At 38.6% G+C, this 17328-nt stretch overlaps 3 protein-coding genes across 4 annotated transcripts in view; 2 read left to right on the forward strand and 1 right to left on the reverse strand.

Moving 5' to 3' along the window:
* LOC135083772 (facilitated trehalose transporter Tret1-like) overlaps positions 1-1724 on the forward strand; it is a 45658-nt gene extending 43934 nt beyond the window's left edge. Inside the window, exon 7 of the mRNA XM_063978515.1 lies at positions 78-1724. Within this exon, the coding sequence (XP_063834585.1) occupies positions 78-767 (690 nt within the window). The 3' untranslated portion in view covers positions 768-1724. The remainder of the gene's footprint in view (positions 1-77) is intronic.
* A 1534-nt stretch (positions 1725-3258) lies between these two features.
* Positions 3259-6484, reverse strand: LOC135083842 (uncharacterized). Its single transcript, XM_063978581.1, has 3 exons — positions 6299-6484; positions 4172-4358; positions 3259-3413 (listed from the first exon to the last, which is right to left on the reverse strand). Exons 1-3 carry the CDS (start codon positions 6360-6362, stop codon positions 3299-3301), a joined length of 366 nt encoding a protein of 121 aa, XP_063834651.1. The 5' UTR covers positions 6363-6484; the 3' UTR covers positions 3259-3298.
* A 1751-nt stretch (positions 6485-8235) lies between these two features.
* The window catches only part of LOC135083775 (facilitated trehalose transporter Tret1-2 homolog), a 62579-nt gene continuing 53486 nt past the window's right edge, over positions 8236-17328 (forward strand). The window contains exon 1 of one of the 2 annotated variants that reach the window (XM_063978522.1): positions 8236-8313. The gene's annotated coding sequence lies outside the window, so the exon portion shown is untranslated. Of the gene's footprint in view, positions 8314-16798; positions 16914-17328 lie in introns of those variants that run through there. The other variant, XM_063978521.1, reaches the window with a different exon arrangement.

Below are 17328 nucleotides of genomic sequence, written 5' to 3' on the forward strand. Positions count from 1 at the left end.
CCTGCTTTTAAACCTTTCTTTCAAATAAATAGTTTTCTATTCTATTCTATCTTATCAGATTGTTCATCTTCTTGCAGATAGACAACGCGTCGCGGCAACAAGGCGGCATCCTCAGCATCGTGAAGAGTCGCGCGCCACGCAAGGCGCTCATCTGCTCACTGGGACTCATGTTCTTCCAGCAATTCAGCGGCATCAACGCCGTCATCTTCTACACCAACAACATCTTCCAATCCGCTGGCTCCAACATCGACCCTGCCATCGCCACTATCATCGTCGGCGTCGTGCAAACCCTCGCCACTTATGTCTCATCGCTCCTCATCGAACGCGCGGGACGACGCATTCTCTTGCTCCAAAGCTGTGTGATTATGGGCATCTGTCTCGCCATCCTTGGGGTCTACTTCAAGTTGCAAGCGGGAGGCGTTGACGTGAGCTTTGTGGGCTGGGTGCCTCTCGTCTGCCTCGTCCTTTTCATTATTTCCTTCTCGATGGGCTTCGGTCCGATCCCCTGGATGATGATGGCTGAACTCTTCACGGGGGAACTCCGCGGCGCGGCGTCAGGACTGAGTGTAGTCATCAACTGGTTCCTCGTGTTCCTTGTGACGATGTGCTTCCCTCTGATGAAGGCTGCCATTGGTATTCACACCTGCTTCTGGTTCTTCGGGTGCTTTATGTTTCTTTGCATCTTCTTTGTGTTCTTTTTGATTCCGGAGACGAAGGGTAAGACGGTGACGCAAATTCAATCGATCCTGGCCGGTAAGAGGTTGTAAGTGGATACGGAATACTCATGTGCTGTGTGAAATAAGGCAGATAGTTTTTGAAGGATGGGCAGAATGTGGCAAAACGCAAGGACTTGTACATTTTACGTCAAATATCATTACTTATTATTGTCATAATCTTTGTAACTTATAATATGCCATTTTAAACTGCTATTTTTCTGCAGAACAATAAGTTTTGCAGACAGAGGGAACCGATTTTTTTAAATGAACAAATAAGTTTAGTAATCAGTTGTGTGTATGAACAAATGAGTTGAACATGAACACAGTAGGGACCAAGTGGATTCCTCAGGGAAATGCTTGGTAATCGGGACGTTTTTAAAACGTTGACCCATTGGCAGCGGGAAAATTGCTTCTATCGCATTTCGTACTATTAGGTAAAACAATAAACACTTGGCAAGTTAAAAAAGAATAGTTTAAACCTAGGAAAATGGTTCAAGTTGATCCTACCTCAGTATCTGTAGAATGAATGTTTTAAAAGCAACTACATAATTTTGTAAAACAAAGTATTTATTTATAGCTGGAAGAAAGTCAAAAGGTTTTGCAGTTGTTATTTTATGCCAAATATCTTTTCTACAGATATTGAGCCGACGAATGTAAATATTTTTATTTTTTGATGCAAGAATATTTAGACCTAAGCTAACTAGGTATAGTTTGTAATTGTGAGATTTGTACATTATTTAAGTGCGCTGGTAGCCAAATGAAATAGGTAGGTAAGTATAATAACTAGCGTTGTCTTATTCATTCTAGTAATGAAAGACAGAGTGAGCACCAAACCAAAGGTACTTAGGTAGAATAAGAACAAATCGTGCCAAAAGTTCGACGATATTTTAAGCGATTTATTTCTGTTATTTCGTTATTTTATCAAATTAATAATTAAGTATGAATAATAATGTTAATAATATTTAATTAATGTATTTTAATAGAATAATAATTATTTTATTACAAAAATATTGTGTTTTATTAATTCCTCCTTGCGTTCAATGCAGGGCAATTTTTTGTTGTAATTATTTTAACTGAAATATTTTTGACACACACTTATGAAGCTCTTGGTCTAAATTTCACCTGAGGAAAATGCCGAAGGTGAAATGAAGAAGGAACCGCCTATGACCAACTGCCAAAACAAATAACAATGTTGTTAATCACACAAGCTTTAAGCCCCGGTGTAGCCAGCTGGACTTAGAACAAGCCCTACCAGTCCTACCATACCACCAACGAAACATTTCTATGAATCTTATCACCACAATATCATTTTAGTGTCGATAGCGCACTCAACGGTTCATAAAACAATATAAATTATTCACAAGTGTTATTGCGTAGTATAAATTGATACTTTTTATCGCATATCAAAACAAGTAGCGCTCTTCAGAGTAATAGAATCAGTTGATAAAATATTTTATGTATGAGGACATAACTCGTACCATTTGTACTGGATGATTAGTTTTGCAGTTATAATGAGCAATTAAATTACACATTAGTTACATTATAAATAAGTAACAATTTAACAATCAATACGAACTGTACGAAAAAAAGTTTTTTTTTACTTGATCATCACTTTTCATCTGGTAAGATGCAGGCACAGAGCACCATCGTTGTGAATAAAAAATATGTTTGACTGTGTCATCAAGATAAATCAAACCCAAGCTTCTTTCCCACTTCCCCACTTGAAGAGCAAGGAACTTCCTTGATCCTTATTCCCAGGGCCCCAATAGGTTAATGACGTCCCTGCTGTCCAAGCATCGAATGAGATTTACGATTCTATTCCTGGTTGAATGAAGGACAGTGGTTCACGAAATTTGTATCTAATGTGAATTACCGCGGAGGCAACGATCGATTACGCATAAAAAAGAAATAGTAACAAAATGGGGCAATTATAATACGTGAATACGAAAAGTAACTCCAGCGATCAAATCGCTTGCATGTCGTTGAAGTTTTGTTACGTGAATTAGGCCACTGGAGTTGAATCCGACTAAAATTGTACCGTAAGATTTTACATCAATGATTTCAATACATAATTATTATGACGATAGATCACTTTGTAATCGCCTTATACAAACTTCGGAGCAAATATTCACATCTGAAATTCAGCATACAACTGGGCAAGAGTCAGAAATTTAAATCTACCAACTTTCTCGTTTAATCTTTGAATTCCACTTTATTTAAGTAGTATTAAGGCACTTATGTAAAATCTCGAAATATTATTTGAAGATATTAGCAACGTCAAATTAATTTTGTGTTCTGTGACTCCCATTGGGCATAGGGCACACTGAAAACCAGCGTCGTGGCCTTCCTCACCGTGGGCCACGGCCATATTAATATGCTTTTTATTTACCTTTTTGTCTTTGTATGATGTCCGTAGCAATGTTTCTTTATTTCTTTTAACGAGTTTCAGGGAAAAAAATATAGTTTCTGTCAGGAAATTCAGTTAGGTCTTACATACATGTAAATGTGGTGATATTCAATTAATTAAGCAAGTAAAAGACAGTTAAACTTTTACCCAAACGTATATTCACGATGACGACACGTCAAAACATGGAGGATGTGAGCGACGGGCACTCCTTGCAGATGGTGCGCTTCTCCAGGTCATCTACCCTGGTCGACAACTCTGCTATCTGCTTCTCTATGGCCTTCACGTCACTCCTGGCAATAAATAAAAAATTGGTAGAATACCTACCTACATAGATGTAAACGTATACAGTGTGGGGAATGTAGGCCAAATCCACAATTTCATCATCATCATCATCATCATGATCCATCTGGATTCCACCCTACACATGACAAAGAACAGCGTGCAAACGGACACAGGAGTGGATTATTGTAGTTCCCTACAGATTGCCGCTGGAACCAGGGATATAAGAGAAAAAAAATCATCATCATCATCATACAATACGTAAGATGCTCCCTTGACGCGCCGTTCGTTAGGTGTCTATCGGCGTCGTTCGTCATTTCAGCCAAATGACGTCCACTGCTGGACAAAGGCCTCCCCCAAGGTTTTCCATAATGAACGGTCCTGCGCTGCCAGCATCCAGGCTCTTCCCACGACCTTTACCAGATCGTCGGTCCACCTAGTAAGAGGCCTGGCCACGCTACGTCTTCCAGCCCGGGGCACATAGCTCGTAGAGACGATGGCCATTGGGGCAGGAAAGTTCTCGAGATGTCTATCATCATCAAGTAATTTAGTCTCCACTGCAGGAGCACGACCTTCTCTGATTTATCAGAGGCAAATGAGGACCGCTACCAACCGGGCATCATGGAAATCCTTGAGGGAGACCTTTGTCCAACATTTGGCTAAAACAAAACAAAAAGAAAAAAAAAGGTGTTTTTTTTTGGACTAACCCGCGGATTTAAAAAAGGTGTAATAAAACATCTTAAGGATGACTTCTACATTGTTTACCAACCTGAAACCAGTCACTGTAGCGTCCAATTCTGTCAAATACTGAATCTTGTTGCACAGCTCATCATACTTCTGAGAGATGTAATCGCGGGCGTTTTGGGAATCGACCAGCTCCTTCTCAATCTTGTTGACGATGTCATACCGGAGCTCGTCGAATTTTGACTCTAAACTGGGGCCGAGTAAGTGTGCACCTGCCAAAGAACATTAACGCTTAACTCAATCAGTGCCCCGGCACCTGGTTGGTGAAGCTAAAAAATCAGTTCAATGTGTTCCCTATGGTCTAAACAGAGAGCCTGAGGTATTTCAAAGTTGTGAAAATCTAAATAAAAGCCAAGGTACAAAGATTTATAAAGGCTTTTATTCTTAGGATCACAATGGATTCTAAGGTTTTATTTCCTCTTCATCGAAGTTATTCTACTTTCAGATTTCTTCATTGAATTTCAGACCGCGTTTTTAATTTCAGAATGTTGGTACCGCATGTAATGACAGGTATAAGTTTTCAGTACCTAGTTTTCAGCACAGTCAATTATTCTGGAGCGTGGAAAACTTGGAAGAAAGCTCGCATTTCGAACTCAGTCTAGCAGCTTAATTGGTTCTACAAATTGGTGATCATGAAACTAATGAAACTTTAAGGTAGGGGAGACCGGGTACAATAGTACCACGGGTCAATAGTACCATCGGCGATATTTCTTCATACAAGCGACGTTAGATTGTGTGCATAGCGTCAGAATATGCGTTTTTTGTGTTTCCATCCGCTCACCAGTCGGCGGCGCTTGTGCTGAGAAACGAAGGTGTACAGGAAGGATTTTTGTTTTTTGCCCAGCCGCAGTAAGTTTTTATGTCAAATATATGAGCCCATAAGTTGCTTAATATGCTATTTGTTACCAAAGTATTGTTGTCAATAGTTTATCCAGGCTCTAAACTTTGTATCGACAGCGAATTATTGGCATTCACTGTGAAAATGACTGAATTTTAGGTGAAGTTCTCTTGACTACCTACTTGGAACAATTGTACCAGTCTCCATGGGGTCAATTGTAGCGGTACAATCAACCCCGTGGTACAATTAACCCCCGGAACCTTATTTTATACTTACTACATAATATTTTAAATTGGTTTTAAAGTACCTATACTTATAATAAGATAAGTTATTATAAAACATTCACGTGGTTATTTTACATTTTTACAATCATATTTTTACAATTACAGGCATACCTACCTACTGAAAATATAGTCTAGGGTCATTCATAGTTGCATGCATTAAGCATTAATAAGATACATACTTAATGTGTTTTATTAAATAAGTAGATAAAAAGGTGATATAAGTACCTAAATTCCTACTTAAAATGTTTCAATATAGGTTTCTAAAACCCTTCTGAATATGTACATTTTAGCTTAATTCAGTAAGTAACTAAGTATTTGAACATTTTGTTGAACTAAGTATTTGATCGCGGATCAACGGATCTATTCCTTTATGAACAGGCTTATGAAAAAATCTTAAAAGGTCGAAGCAGTAGTAGGTATAAATAATCAGGGTCAATTGTACCAGCGGTCAATTGTACCCTCATACAAAAATAGATTTTTCAGTTTTGATATTTCTATCATTGTTATTATGCTTATTGTTGTTTCAGAAGCAATATCCGAGCCAAATAGATGGCATATTATGTAGAAACAGTTAGTTTATTCGTTTTTATGGAAGAAAAGTTATTGTGTTGTTTTTAAACTTAAGTGTTGATTTTTCATACTTGTTCCTAAATATTTTCGATCTCAATTAATAAAGACTGATGATTGTAGGAGATTAAGAGAACAGAATACCAATAAAGGTGATGATTAAATAAACATAACTACTTTTATTGCCTCATATATTATTGGTACAATTGACCCGTTGTAGGGGTCAATTGTAACATGAGACATCGTACAGTTCAAATTCGTTTTTCATTAAGTATTCGAAATAATAGTTCAACTCTGCATGCTTAAATTTGTAGCTTAAGAGTCTAGTTTTTACAGCATCCCAACAGAATAAGTTACATTTCATTAGATTTCTCAATATTGAACAATTTCCAAAAAATGGTACTATTGTCCCCGGTCTACCCTACCGTATCTATCTAATAACCTCTATGATTTAGTTTAGTACCTTTAATAGCCAATTCCTCATCCAGTTTGATTTTGTTCACGTTAAATTTGGTGTGGCACGCCATGCTAGAGGGTGGGCAGTCGGTAGACTTTGAATAATTTTAAATTTTCAATTTGCATTTGCATTTTTGGGCGTAAAATTTTGCGATTATGACAGTTGAAACAAAAATAAAAGTGAATTTGTCGTTGTCAAAGATTATGACATTGATAAAAATTAAAAAAAGCGACAAATGACGAAAAAGTTTGTAAACTAAATCTTTCAAATACTTGTGCTAAATGGTACTGAACCATTCTTTAGCATTTTGTAGATGAGCTAGAAGCTGTAGAGTATTTTTTGGTATTTATGCGTACAAAAGTTCAGTTCTTTACGTAATTTTCATGTTTTAAGTGGAAATTTTTAAATATCAAAATAATACACTGTATTGTGTGTCCTTGAATTACTGATATCAATTTGAGTGAAATAGTCATCCAGTTAGTATGCAGGTATAGCATTATCTTAAGTGCAAGTACTAAGGAAATCACGTGTAGGTACCTATCATTAATTACTCACAAGTACTTGAAACTATTTATTTGAATGACTAAAAGTTACAATGTTTATCTTGCGAAAAATTCATCTAAAATACACTTCAGAAAGATTTTCATGAAGGTTTAGACACAATTTGTCAACGAGAAAAAAGGCCGTTGGGGCAGAAAAGTTCTCGAGTGGCGACCACGGGCTGGAAGACGTAGCGTGGGCAGGCCTCCTACTAGGTGGACCGACGATTTGGTAAAGGTCGTGAGAGGAGCCTGGATGCGGGCAGCGCAGGACCGTTCATTGTGGAAAACCCAAGGGAGGCCTTTATCCAGCAGTAGACGTCATTTGGCTGAAACCAACGATTGAACGAACGATAAATTGATGAAAATAGATGATATCCTCTTAATCTTGAGTTGCAATTATTAAGATATGGAACTTTACCAGAGCAAATACTACTAAGTACTACTTAGACCTCACGTGGACTTTTACCCAAAGATTTAGAGACGAAATACAATATTATCGTATTAGAACAAAAGAAAGAAAAAATGTACCATAAAAAACAATACAACGCAACACAAAAACAGAACATAAACCCGTCCAATGGATAAAAGTATGCTCAATAAATATGCAAAATAAATATGTTTTCTTAGGCAAATATTTTTTGCAGCAACACCACATCAGACCACAATTGTTTTTTTGCAATATCGCATTTATTACAATCACATAAGATACCATAGTGTAAAGCTTGATGTGCCTCGTCTGTAGTGCTGGATTTTTTCCACATGGGTCACCTTGACTCATCGGAAAATTGACAATCATCGACTTGAAGAGTACTCAACGTTGCATACGAGTGCACACAATGTTACTTTGCTTGATAAAGTGATAGATACCTATATTCATTTGGGTTCAGGCTGTGGATGCAGAAACCTATTCAATGATGCCGATGATTTTGATTTTTGAAGATTACTCATGGTTTTACAATAGTACTCTACAAAATGAGATCTAGAATAAATATACATACCTAAGCGTTCTAATAAAAGTGATTACAATAGTATTAATAGAGGCCGCAAAAGTAAGTTTTCTGTAATGGCCTCACTGAATTTCAGATGGAATGGCCTTCTTTTGTAGAATAAATAAAATGATACACATCACATCTACATAGGTACATACAAGAATACGTATTATATCTTTTCGATGATTTGAAGACTTACTTAGACAAAAATTCCCACCTACATTCCCACTATTTGTAATTCATATGTAGCTAGGATCTTTCAGCTGGGCTCTCACAATAGCAATTCTTAAATTTTCAGAAGAAAATAGGAAAAGTTTCAGGATTTCAAATAATTTTGACAAAATTGAGTTTAGATACGGAACCTCGCTGAATATCCTCCAATATAATTGTAGATGATGATTTATCAATAACTTACAGTATAGATGGGGTCTAGGACATAGTTGGTTTGGAAACGGGGCGCAGTGCGGGCGTGTTGCACTTTCAGTGAAAGGTGAGTTAGGAGCTTTTACTATACTTTCTTTTTGTAATTTCATAGTCAAAGGAAATAATAATAACCTTCACGATTAAAATAAACCTTAACTGAACAAAAAACAGTTAATCGTGCATTATTGCATTTTATTTTACTTGCACCGAGGCCTATTTATTAACCCCTGACGCAAAAAGGGATGTTATAATGTTATAATTTCATAACAATTAAGTAATTGTTTAAATTATTTTTTCATACAACAAGTGCTAACTATAAGGAATACTTAGTCGCGCTAAAGTACTTACGTGTAGGTGGGCTTTTCCTTAATTTAAAATTCTATTTATTGAAATGTTATTACTCCATTATAATTATTAACAATTTAAGTAGTAAGTTTTTCTATCTATATGTGATATTATTTTTGTTTATGCACCAATAGATAGAAATCTTAAACATCTTGTGTTATTAATCTAACAATTCTCTGTATTTTTTCTGATTCAGATAAAGATAGTATCCGAGATTTTATCGTTATTTGAAGGTTTTTTGGAAGTGTCAAATGATAAATCAATGAGTTCGAGATTTAATAATATTTATTACTATACCTAAATACCTATGATACGGGTGAATATCAACAAACTCGTTTTTTGCCTAATTCCGGTGGCGAATTTTAATTTCCACTTTCCAAAACTTTTTTGTGGCAGAAATAATAGTAAATAACTTGTATTATTCAATGATATGGTAGAGATCAAAATATTATTAAAACTTCTCGAGATATGTTAATTTGAAATTATCAAGAGCCACCGAAATTGTATTTGAGCCACCGGAATTAAGAATCAATCCACCGAAATTTATTTATACAGCGGAATTCGGAATGTTATGGATAATTGTCTAAAATTACTTATTTATTTGTAATCAATTAAGTATTATTATCCAGTAAAGATGTTTATAATTAAAAACAATATTCAGGCCTGTATTATGTTTTATCACACAAATTTTAGTATGCGTTCGAATTGTTCTGAAGAGGACTTAGTTTAATTCGTTCTATATTTTGTCTTGTAAGAGGGCGCCACGTTGGGTCGCCCAATTTATAGGAGGGGAACCTAACCTACAGAGAGAAATGACCAAAACCGATTGTATAGGGCTTTATCTCGTGTTTATTGCCAATCAACCTATGACTAAATTACAAGATCAAAGCAGACAACCTCTCTATTACGGAATAGTTAGTCGATACAAACAAATTATCACAGTAAAGTTAGGATCGGCATGTACATATGAGCAAAGCAATACTAATTGCATTGACTAATTAAATATTCAAAGCGAAACATGAGGATCGGTATATGCATTTGAGCCGGATCCAATAGTAAGCTATACAATTGTATTTACTTGATAAACTTTATTACAAAAGCGTGAGTAATTCAATTAGAACACAAAACAAGGATCGGTTTATGCATATGATCTAAACTTAATTGAAAACTAAACAATTGCGTCTAATTAATAAAGTTCATAACAAAAGCATGTGCAAAGCATAAAACTAGGATCGGCGTATGCATTAGGGCCATATTTAATACAATAGCATTTACTTAATAAATTTATAGCAAGAAGCGTGAATAATTATCTAAGTCATAAAAACAGGATTGGATTATGCATTTGAACCAAGCATGAATATAAATAATGTGCAACATCTAATTAGCGAAACTAAGTTAATTGATTATTACAAGGCAACATTTAAATATCTATAGATCTATCTATCTATCAGCACGTGAAGCGTGCATAGGACGATACAACGCGATGTCCAGTCAGTTCCGTGTTACGGAAGCAGACCTTACCATCGCGGTGTGTGCGAGTTCAATCCGGCGGACGCATCGTGTTCCGTCAGTTCCGTGGTACGGAAGCGCGGAGCGTCGCGGACGAACTGACTTCTAGGCCGGCTCGCACGCCTTTTATAGCCAGCCGGTGAGCGCGTGTGACGTACGCGGCGGCGTGCGGGGTCTCGGGGCAGGGTAAACCGGCTGCGCGCGCGTAGTCCTCGCTGTGACGTAGTGGCCGGCTCGGCGCTGGTCGCTCGAAGTAAATAAAAGGGCGCGCCGTGTTACAGACTCCCCCTCTGGCTCCGAAGTCGTCCCGACGAGGAAGCCAGGACTGGTGTGGATGACGGCGTGCCATCACACGATGTGGCTTGGGAAGTCATCTTCTTCAGCCGACCACGCTCACGCATGGCACGGCCTCTGGTTGACCACGCTCACGCATGGCACTGCGGAGGTGGCTCGTGAGGTCATCTTCTTCGTATGGCCACGCTCACGCATGGCAAGGCGGAGGTGGCTCGGGAGGTCATCTTCTTCAGCCGACCACGCTCACGCATGGCACTGCGGAGGTAGCTCGGGAGGTCATCTTCTTCAGCCGACCACGCTCACGCATGGCTCGGCCTCTGGTTGACCACGCTCACGCATGGTACTGTGGAGGTAGCTCGGGGCACCACCATGGGCTGGCTGACCACGCTCGTGGAGAGGCGCGGCTGGACTGGGCACAGGCGCCGTCTCAGCGCTCTGGAGCAGGCGGGGCGCTGATGAGTGGTACAGGCCCAGGGACTGGTCAGGAACATTGTGTCTGCAATTTCAAAGAGCTAGTCCATGAATTCGAAACATCATATAGGGCCTTGGTGCTGAGCCCTGAGTACAGTTGCCACGAAAACCCTCAGGCGTTCTCAAACTTCTCCCGTAAGGAATAATTTCCTCCCTCCCCCTGTATCCAAACAGGGCTGATGTGACCGAAGAGCTTCTTCCCTCCCCCTGTATCGAAGCAGGGCTTGAGTTTTTCGCTGCTAACATTCATCCCTAACACTGGTACCATTGTAAGTCCGCTTGCAACTTCCGAACTCATCATGGAAGGTTGAGGTGACTTTGGAAATCCAGGTGTGGTTACCATAGGGGAAACAATTCGCGGAAGGGCATATTCCTCCTTCAGCTTTTCGCTGCTATTAACCTTCATCTCTGACGGCACCACTATAAGCCCGCTTGCAACTTCCGAACTCATGGAAGGTTGAGGTGACTTGAAATTCAAGTGTGGTTGCCATAGAGGAAAACATTTCGCAGAAGGGCAAATTCCTCCTTCATCTTTTCAAATTATATCTTGGATGGACTCCTCCTGTTACTCGTGGACAATAGAAGGGTCTTCCAAATCTTTGGCGGCCTGTGGTAGTACCTACCACGAATGACGAATCTGCCAAAGTAGGTACCTACTCGTGTTACGAGTCTAGCCTATCTTAATTAGCCTAACCCTATTTCGACTAATCCCTAGTTCGCGAAACTAAGAGAGCAGGTTGTCTGTGCGGTTTTGGTCTTAAATGATAAGCTTAGGTTCGTGCCTCGATGGGACCCAGTTTATTAGAGGGCCCCACACGTTGGGACGCCAGTTGTAAGAGGGCCCCACGTTGGGCGCCAGATTGTAAGAGGGCGCCACGTTGGGTCGCCCAATTTATAGGAGGGGAACCTAACCTACAGAGAGAAATGACCAAAACCGATTGTATAGGGCTTTATCTCGTGTTTATTGCCAATCAACCTATGACTAAATTACAAGATCAAAGCAGACAACCTCTCTATTACGGAATAGTTAGTCGATACAAACAAATTATCACAGTAAAGTTAGGATCGGCATGTACATATGAGCAAAGCAATACTAATTGCATTGACTAATTAAATATTCAAAGCGAAACATGAGGATCGGTATATGCATTTGAGCCGGATCCAATAGTAAGCTATACAATTGTATTTACTTGATAAACTTTATTACAAAAGCGTGAGTAATTCAATTAGAACACAAAACAAGGATCGGTTTATGCATATGATCTAAACTTAATTGAAAACTAAACAATTGCGTCTAATTAATAAAGTTCATAACAAAAGCATGTGCAAAGCATAAAACTAGGATCGGCGTATGCATTAGGGCCATATTTAATACAATAGCATTTACTTAATAAATTTATAGCAAGAAGCGTGAATAATTATCTAAGTCATAAAAACAGGATTGGATTATGCATTTGAACCAAGCATGAATATAAATAATGTGCAACATCTAATTAGCGAAACTAAGTTAATTGATTATTACAAGGCAACATTTAAATATCTATAGATCTATCTATCTATCAGCACGTGAAGCGTGCATAGGACGATACAACGCGATGTCCAGTCAGTTCCGTGTTACGGAAGCAGACCTTACCATCGCGGTGTGTGCGAGTTCAATCCGGCGGACGCATCGTGTTCCGTGGTACGGAAGCGCGGAGCGTCGCGGACGAACTGACTTCTAGGCCGGCTCGCACGCCTTTTATAGCCAGCCGGTGAGCGCGTGTGACGTACGCGGCGGCGTGCGGGGTCTCGGGGCAGGGTAAACCGGCTGCGCGCGCGTAGTCCTCGCTGTGACGTAGTGGCCGGCTCGGCGCTGGTCGCTCGAAGTAAATAAAAGGGCGCGCCGTGTTACAGTCTTGATCTTGATCTTCCCATGTGAGTCGTAAGAGCCAACTAAGCAATCAAAATACTGGAGGGTGGGCTGCAGCATCTTTCCAGGTATTATACTACCATACTGGAACTACCAACCAGCCTGCTAAGCATGGTGATAACGGCAAAATCCCTCCATAGAGAACAAATCCAAAACTTTCTGGCTCTAGCCGCCAACAGCCACGTTGTTCTAGACTCATCACAAAGACATCATACATGACCCTCAAACCCAGAAACCAACTCTAGTCCCGGGAGGGCGACCAACTGCCCCAGGTTGGCGTTAGGTTTATCTTCCACTAGCTTTCCGCCCGCGGCTTCGCCCGCGTGGAATTTTGTCTGTCACAGAAAAACTTTATCGCGCGCGTCCTTGTTTCAAAAACCGGGATAAAAACTATCCTATGTTCTTTCCCGGGACTCAAACTATCTCTATGCCAAATTTCATCAAAATCGGTTGCGAGGTTTAAGCGGGAAAGCGTAACAGACAGACAGACAGAAAGAGTTACTTTCGCATTTATAATATTATAGTTGGGATAAGTAAAAATGTTGGTCCAGGTTAGCCAAGTTTTCATGATGGTATCATACCTATCCGACACTCAGAATTACGCTACTAATTATTCGCTAAAGACCATGCGAACTGCAGATTAAGTATGAAAATATTTTTAGATCTATACCAGCTACTGAACTAACACATTACATGTTTGTGACAGGCTAATTTAACGGAAAACTATGCAAACCTAGCGACAATGAGCTAAATGAAAGTAGTACAATTAAGAAACGGAGGACTAAATCCAGCCAGCCTCATGGAGAGAGAAGGCCTAGCAAAAGATGCCAGAACTGTAAAAGCGTACTGAGCTGCACCCTAATAGTACTGCAAAAATCAAAATGTAGTAGTCATTTTTAGACGAACAGGCAATTTAATCACATTTGCATTCTCCGATCACCACACAGCTTATGACCGCAGTCTATGGAGGAACACTATCTGCGGTCGCGATCCTCATCAGTGAGGGACCGAGGAAGAAGAAGAAGTGATCACCGAAATAGAAGAATTCCGAATAAAAGATGCTCAAAAGATGTTGACTGATGAAGCCTAAGCCACGACCAGTGCCAATCCAGCTCCAAAACCCCACGAATTTTCAGCTCAAGTGGCAGAATAGATTGCAACCTACGAGACTAGGGAAATTTTAGCTGTTTCAGAACTATTCTTATCTGTTTTTAAGATTTTGCTTAGTATCGATGTATAAATAGCCATCCAAGTCCTCGCGCTGATACAAAGTGTATTATAGAGACATTTTTTTTTGTAATAAATCGAAAGTATGTATTTGCGAGGACCAAATTGAATATACCTACCAACATGAATAAGGAAGATAGCAGAACCATTTTGGTAAATGCCTAAGCTGCTAGGAGAGATTAAGAAGCACTACTAGTAATTAGGCTGAAGATCGAGATTATTCCGACACTGTAGCGAAGATATCCTAGACTTTAGCTTGAGCGAGATTAGAATGCCCTATTAAAAACAACAAGGTATGTACCAGGAGATAATGAAATCACAACTGAGATTATGAAATCAGATGGAATGCTAGTACTAAAGTTCCCTTAAATACCACCATGTTTATTGGCCGATAAACCAAAAAATAAGACATGGTGGTGGTGGTAGAGACTGGAATGGAATGGACATTGGCGATGGTGCAGAGTCAGGTGAGGCCTCCTGCTTCGGGCTTCACCGCTTTTTCCTGAAATATGACACTCTCGCTATCCAACATCCAGTCTCCCAGACAACCTCATTTTCGAAAAGACGTTCGTAATACTACGTACATATTATTTAATGCCGCGTCAAATTATGCAGAAGACTGAGGACTATAATCAGTCATTATTATTGGCCTTTTTGTACATATTTCGATTCGGTCAAGACCTGGGCTGTGCTACAGTCTCTTTAATGGCGTCAAATTGATTGTCGATACATGCAACTTCTGAAGTATTTGTATGAAAACTTCATCATATCAGCCCTCCCCCAAGATCAGAACTCGAAACTTATCTGATTGCTGCGAGGGTTCAGAGTTGGAGACACCATAATCTCTTAAAGTCTTCACTACCTCCCACTTAGAGGTTTTCAAGCTTCGGAGCTAGACCGAGCTCAGTATCAAGATACGGCGAGTACATCACACAACTTCGACTCACTGACGTAGTTGACTCATTGTAGTTATGGCTGAGACCTTAGTAGACCTAGGTACAATGTTCTAGAGCCAATAAGACCAATTCTGGCAATAGATTCGCCACCGGAGCCACCGAAATTGCGCCACCGAAATTAAAAATTTGTTACAAAATTCAAATTATAATGAAAACTATAATTCTGATCAATAATTTCTGTATGCAGATACAAAACACCAAACTTTAATCATGTTAAAGAATCGTTTAGCATCTAAGTAAGTAGCTTTCACTCATACACTTGACAGCGAAATTGAAAAATTTTGTATTCCTGTGCCGCTGATACAAATATTTACGGGTCTGCTGGAAAAACAATACCACAAGTCGCAAGTCTTTATAGCCCGATCAGGAGGACACAGCTGAGTGATGCAGGGAAGAAGAACTCTACGTCTCTCAAAGCTTCTTTGGAGAAGTAAGAGAGTGTCGAAATTGAGCCACTGTAATTGCTTTTTTTCGTGGGACAGTTTTGAAAGGCTATTTAAAACACTTAAAATATGAAATATCACATTTCTTTTATATCATTTGGAAGTCTTATTTAATGTATTTTATGGCTATACTATTCTTAAATTACTAGAGTCCCCGAGAAAGAAGGAATAACACAATTTATGAGTAGAAATAGAGTTAGGACGCGCCACCGCTATTAGATTTTGGGTCTTTGAAAAATTTTTTAGCACATAAAATAACTACCTATTGTCCTGAAGACTTTGCTGTTTAAACTATATACAGAAAAAAAATCATCGCTCTAGTTACATTTCTCCCATCGATTCGCAGCTCCGCCGCGTAAAAAACGTGTTTGGGATATTCACCCATACATACAACAATAAGTAACATCCATTCCTTAGCAACTTACTTAGCTTTGCCCTACCTTTGAATTTTAGTATTTCACGAAAACTATCGCTCGCGTGTTATTTTCCAAAAATCGGGGTAACAATATATCTTTTCCCTGAGTCTCATTCAAACACATACCTGAAACATCCATAATAGCTTAAATATGTAGAGCTATTGTATTATTTCTATAGATTCATTTCCATAAAAAAGACAATATTTTAAATCATTAATTGTTAATTCAAATTAAAGGCAAAGCTGAGTATACTAATCAATATTTATCGTTAACTTGTACGCCATAAAGTACACAAGTTATGTGTCTGTTTTGTCGTATCTCGGAAATGTTTTACATTACTTAAGAATAATGTTAGAATTATAATGACCTGTAACAAAATAATAAAGTATCTTCCTAATACGACAAAATTCACGTACTGAACTACTGAAAAATTGTATATAGTAAATAATGGAGGTTCCTATTTTAACAAACGGTTCCCAATAATGTAGTTTTAAACAACTACGACTTTAACTGTTGTTGTAGGTTGGATCTTAGCCAGTGGTAATAAATATCAATCAGGTATATAACGATTTAATTGTTTAAACTTTATTTAAAAAAGAAACAAAGTTACAATTAGAGAACTAACTTAGCATTCTCTACTAGTCAACCTTGAGCTAATGTAGAGATGAGTTATTGGGGAGTTTGAATTAGTGTTAACTCCTGTAAGTTTGCCATTATATACCCTACTTAGTTTGCAGTATTAGTATAGAAAATGAGACTTTTGCCTATAATATCGTATCATATAACACCAATATGAATCGGTCACCAACACAACAGAGTAAATATTTCAGTATTTATCTCAAAACAACTCATAACTCAAAACGATCTCTATTACGACTGAAAAAAGGTTGATTAAGGGCACTACCTCCCGCCATGTCAATATTTCATAATTAAAAAGTGTACGATTTATCAGTAAGCACTGCAGCATAGATATATGTCGGGTTGATATGCTATCATTGTGTTTCTAACCGTGGCGGGAGACCAACATACGAAAAATAACAAAATCACTGCAGGACCAACTAGTTAGTGTCGTGTGTTGAATTAAGCACAGCCTGCAAGTAAGTCTAGTTTATACTTAACTCAGGGTGGATTCAACCAAAAAAGAGTAAATATTAATATCAGAATAAATCGTCAGTTTTGACATATTTCCCATACTGAAACTGTCAATGTGCCAGATATACCAGGAGTTATTCTCGGATATAAGTTTGGTCGAATCGGGCCTTGAAAGTTTAACAATCATTGTTACTCTCAAACGATACTTATTTCAACCATTCTTTGAGGATACTCTTTCATATTAGCTGAAGGATCGTTGGATATTAACTCGATGTTTAAATATTCATTATTAAAGTTTAAAAGAATACTTATGATTTACAGTTGATTGAAAACTAACTAAGTTTTTCGTACAAAAATTATTGGATAATATGTGAAGTACGTACAATGTTATAATAACGTATCCCCAACTAATCAAAGCAT

The sequence above is a fragment of the Ostrinia nubilalis genome, chromosome 24 (assembly GCF_963855985.1).
Source record: "Ostrinia nubilalis chromosome 24, ilOstNubi1.1, whole genome shotgun sequence".
In the NCBI taxonomy this organism is placed as follows: domain Eukaryota; kingdom Metazoa; phylum Arthropoda; class Insecta; order Lepidoptera; family Crambidae; genus Ostrinia; species Ostrinia nubilalis.

Bases quoted from the DNA above. Each gene is read 5' to 3' on its own strand.
- LOC135083842 (XM_063978581.1), bottom strand. From the start codon at position 6,362: ATGGCGTGCCACACCAAATTTAACGTGAACAAAATCAAACTGGATGAG. The intron at 4,359-6,298 runs GTACTAAACTAA...GTTCTTTGGCAG, and splicing joins TGAGGAATTGGCTATTAAAG to GTGCACACTTACTCGGCCCC. The intron at 3,414-4,171 runs GTTGGTAAACAA...ATTTATTGCCAG, and splicing joins GCTACAGTGACTGGTTTCAG to GAGTGACGTGAAGGCCATAG.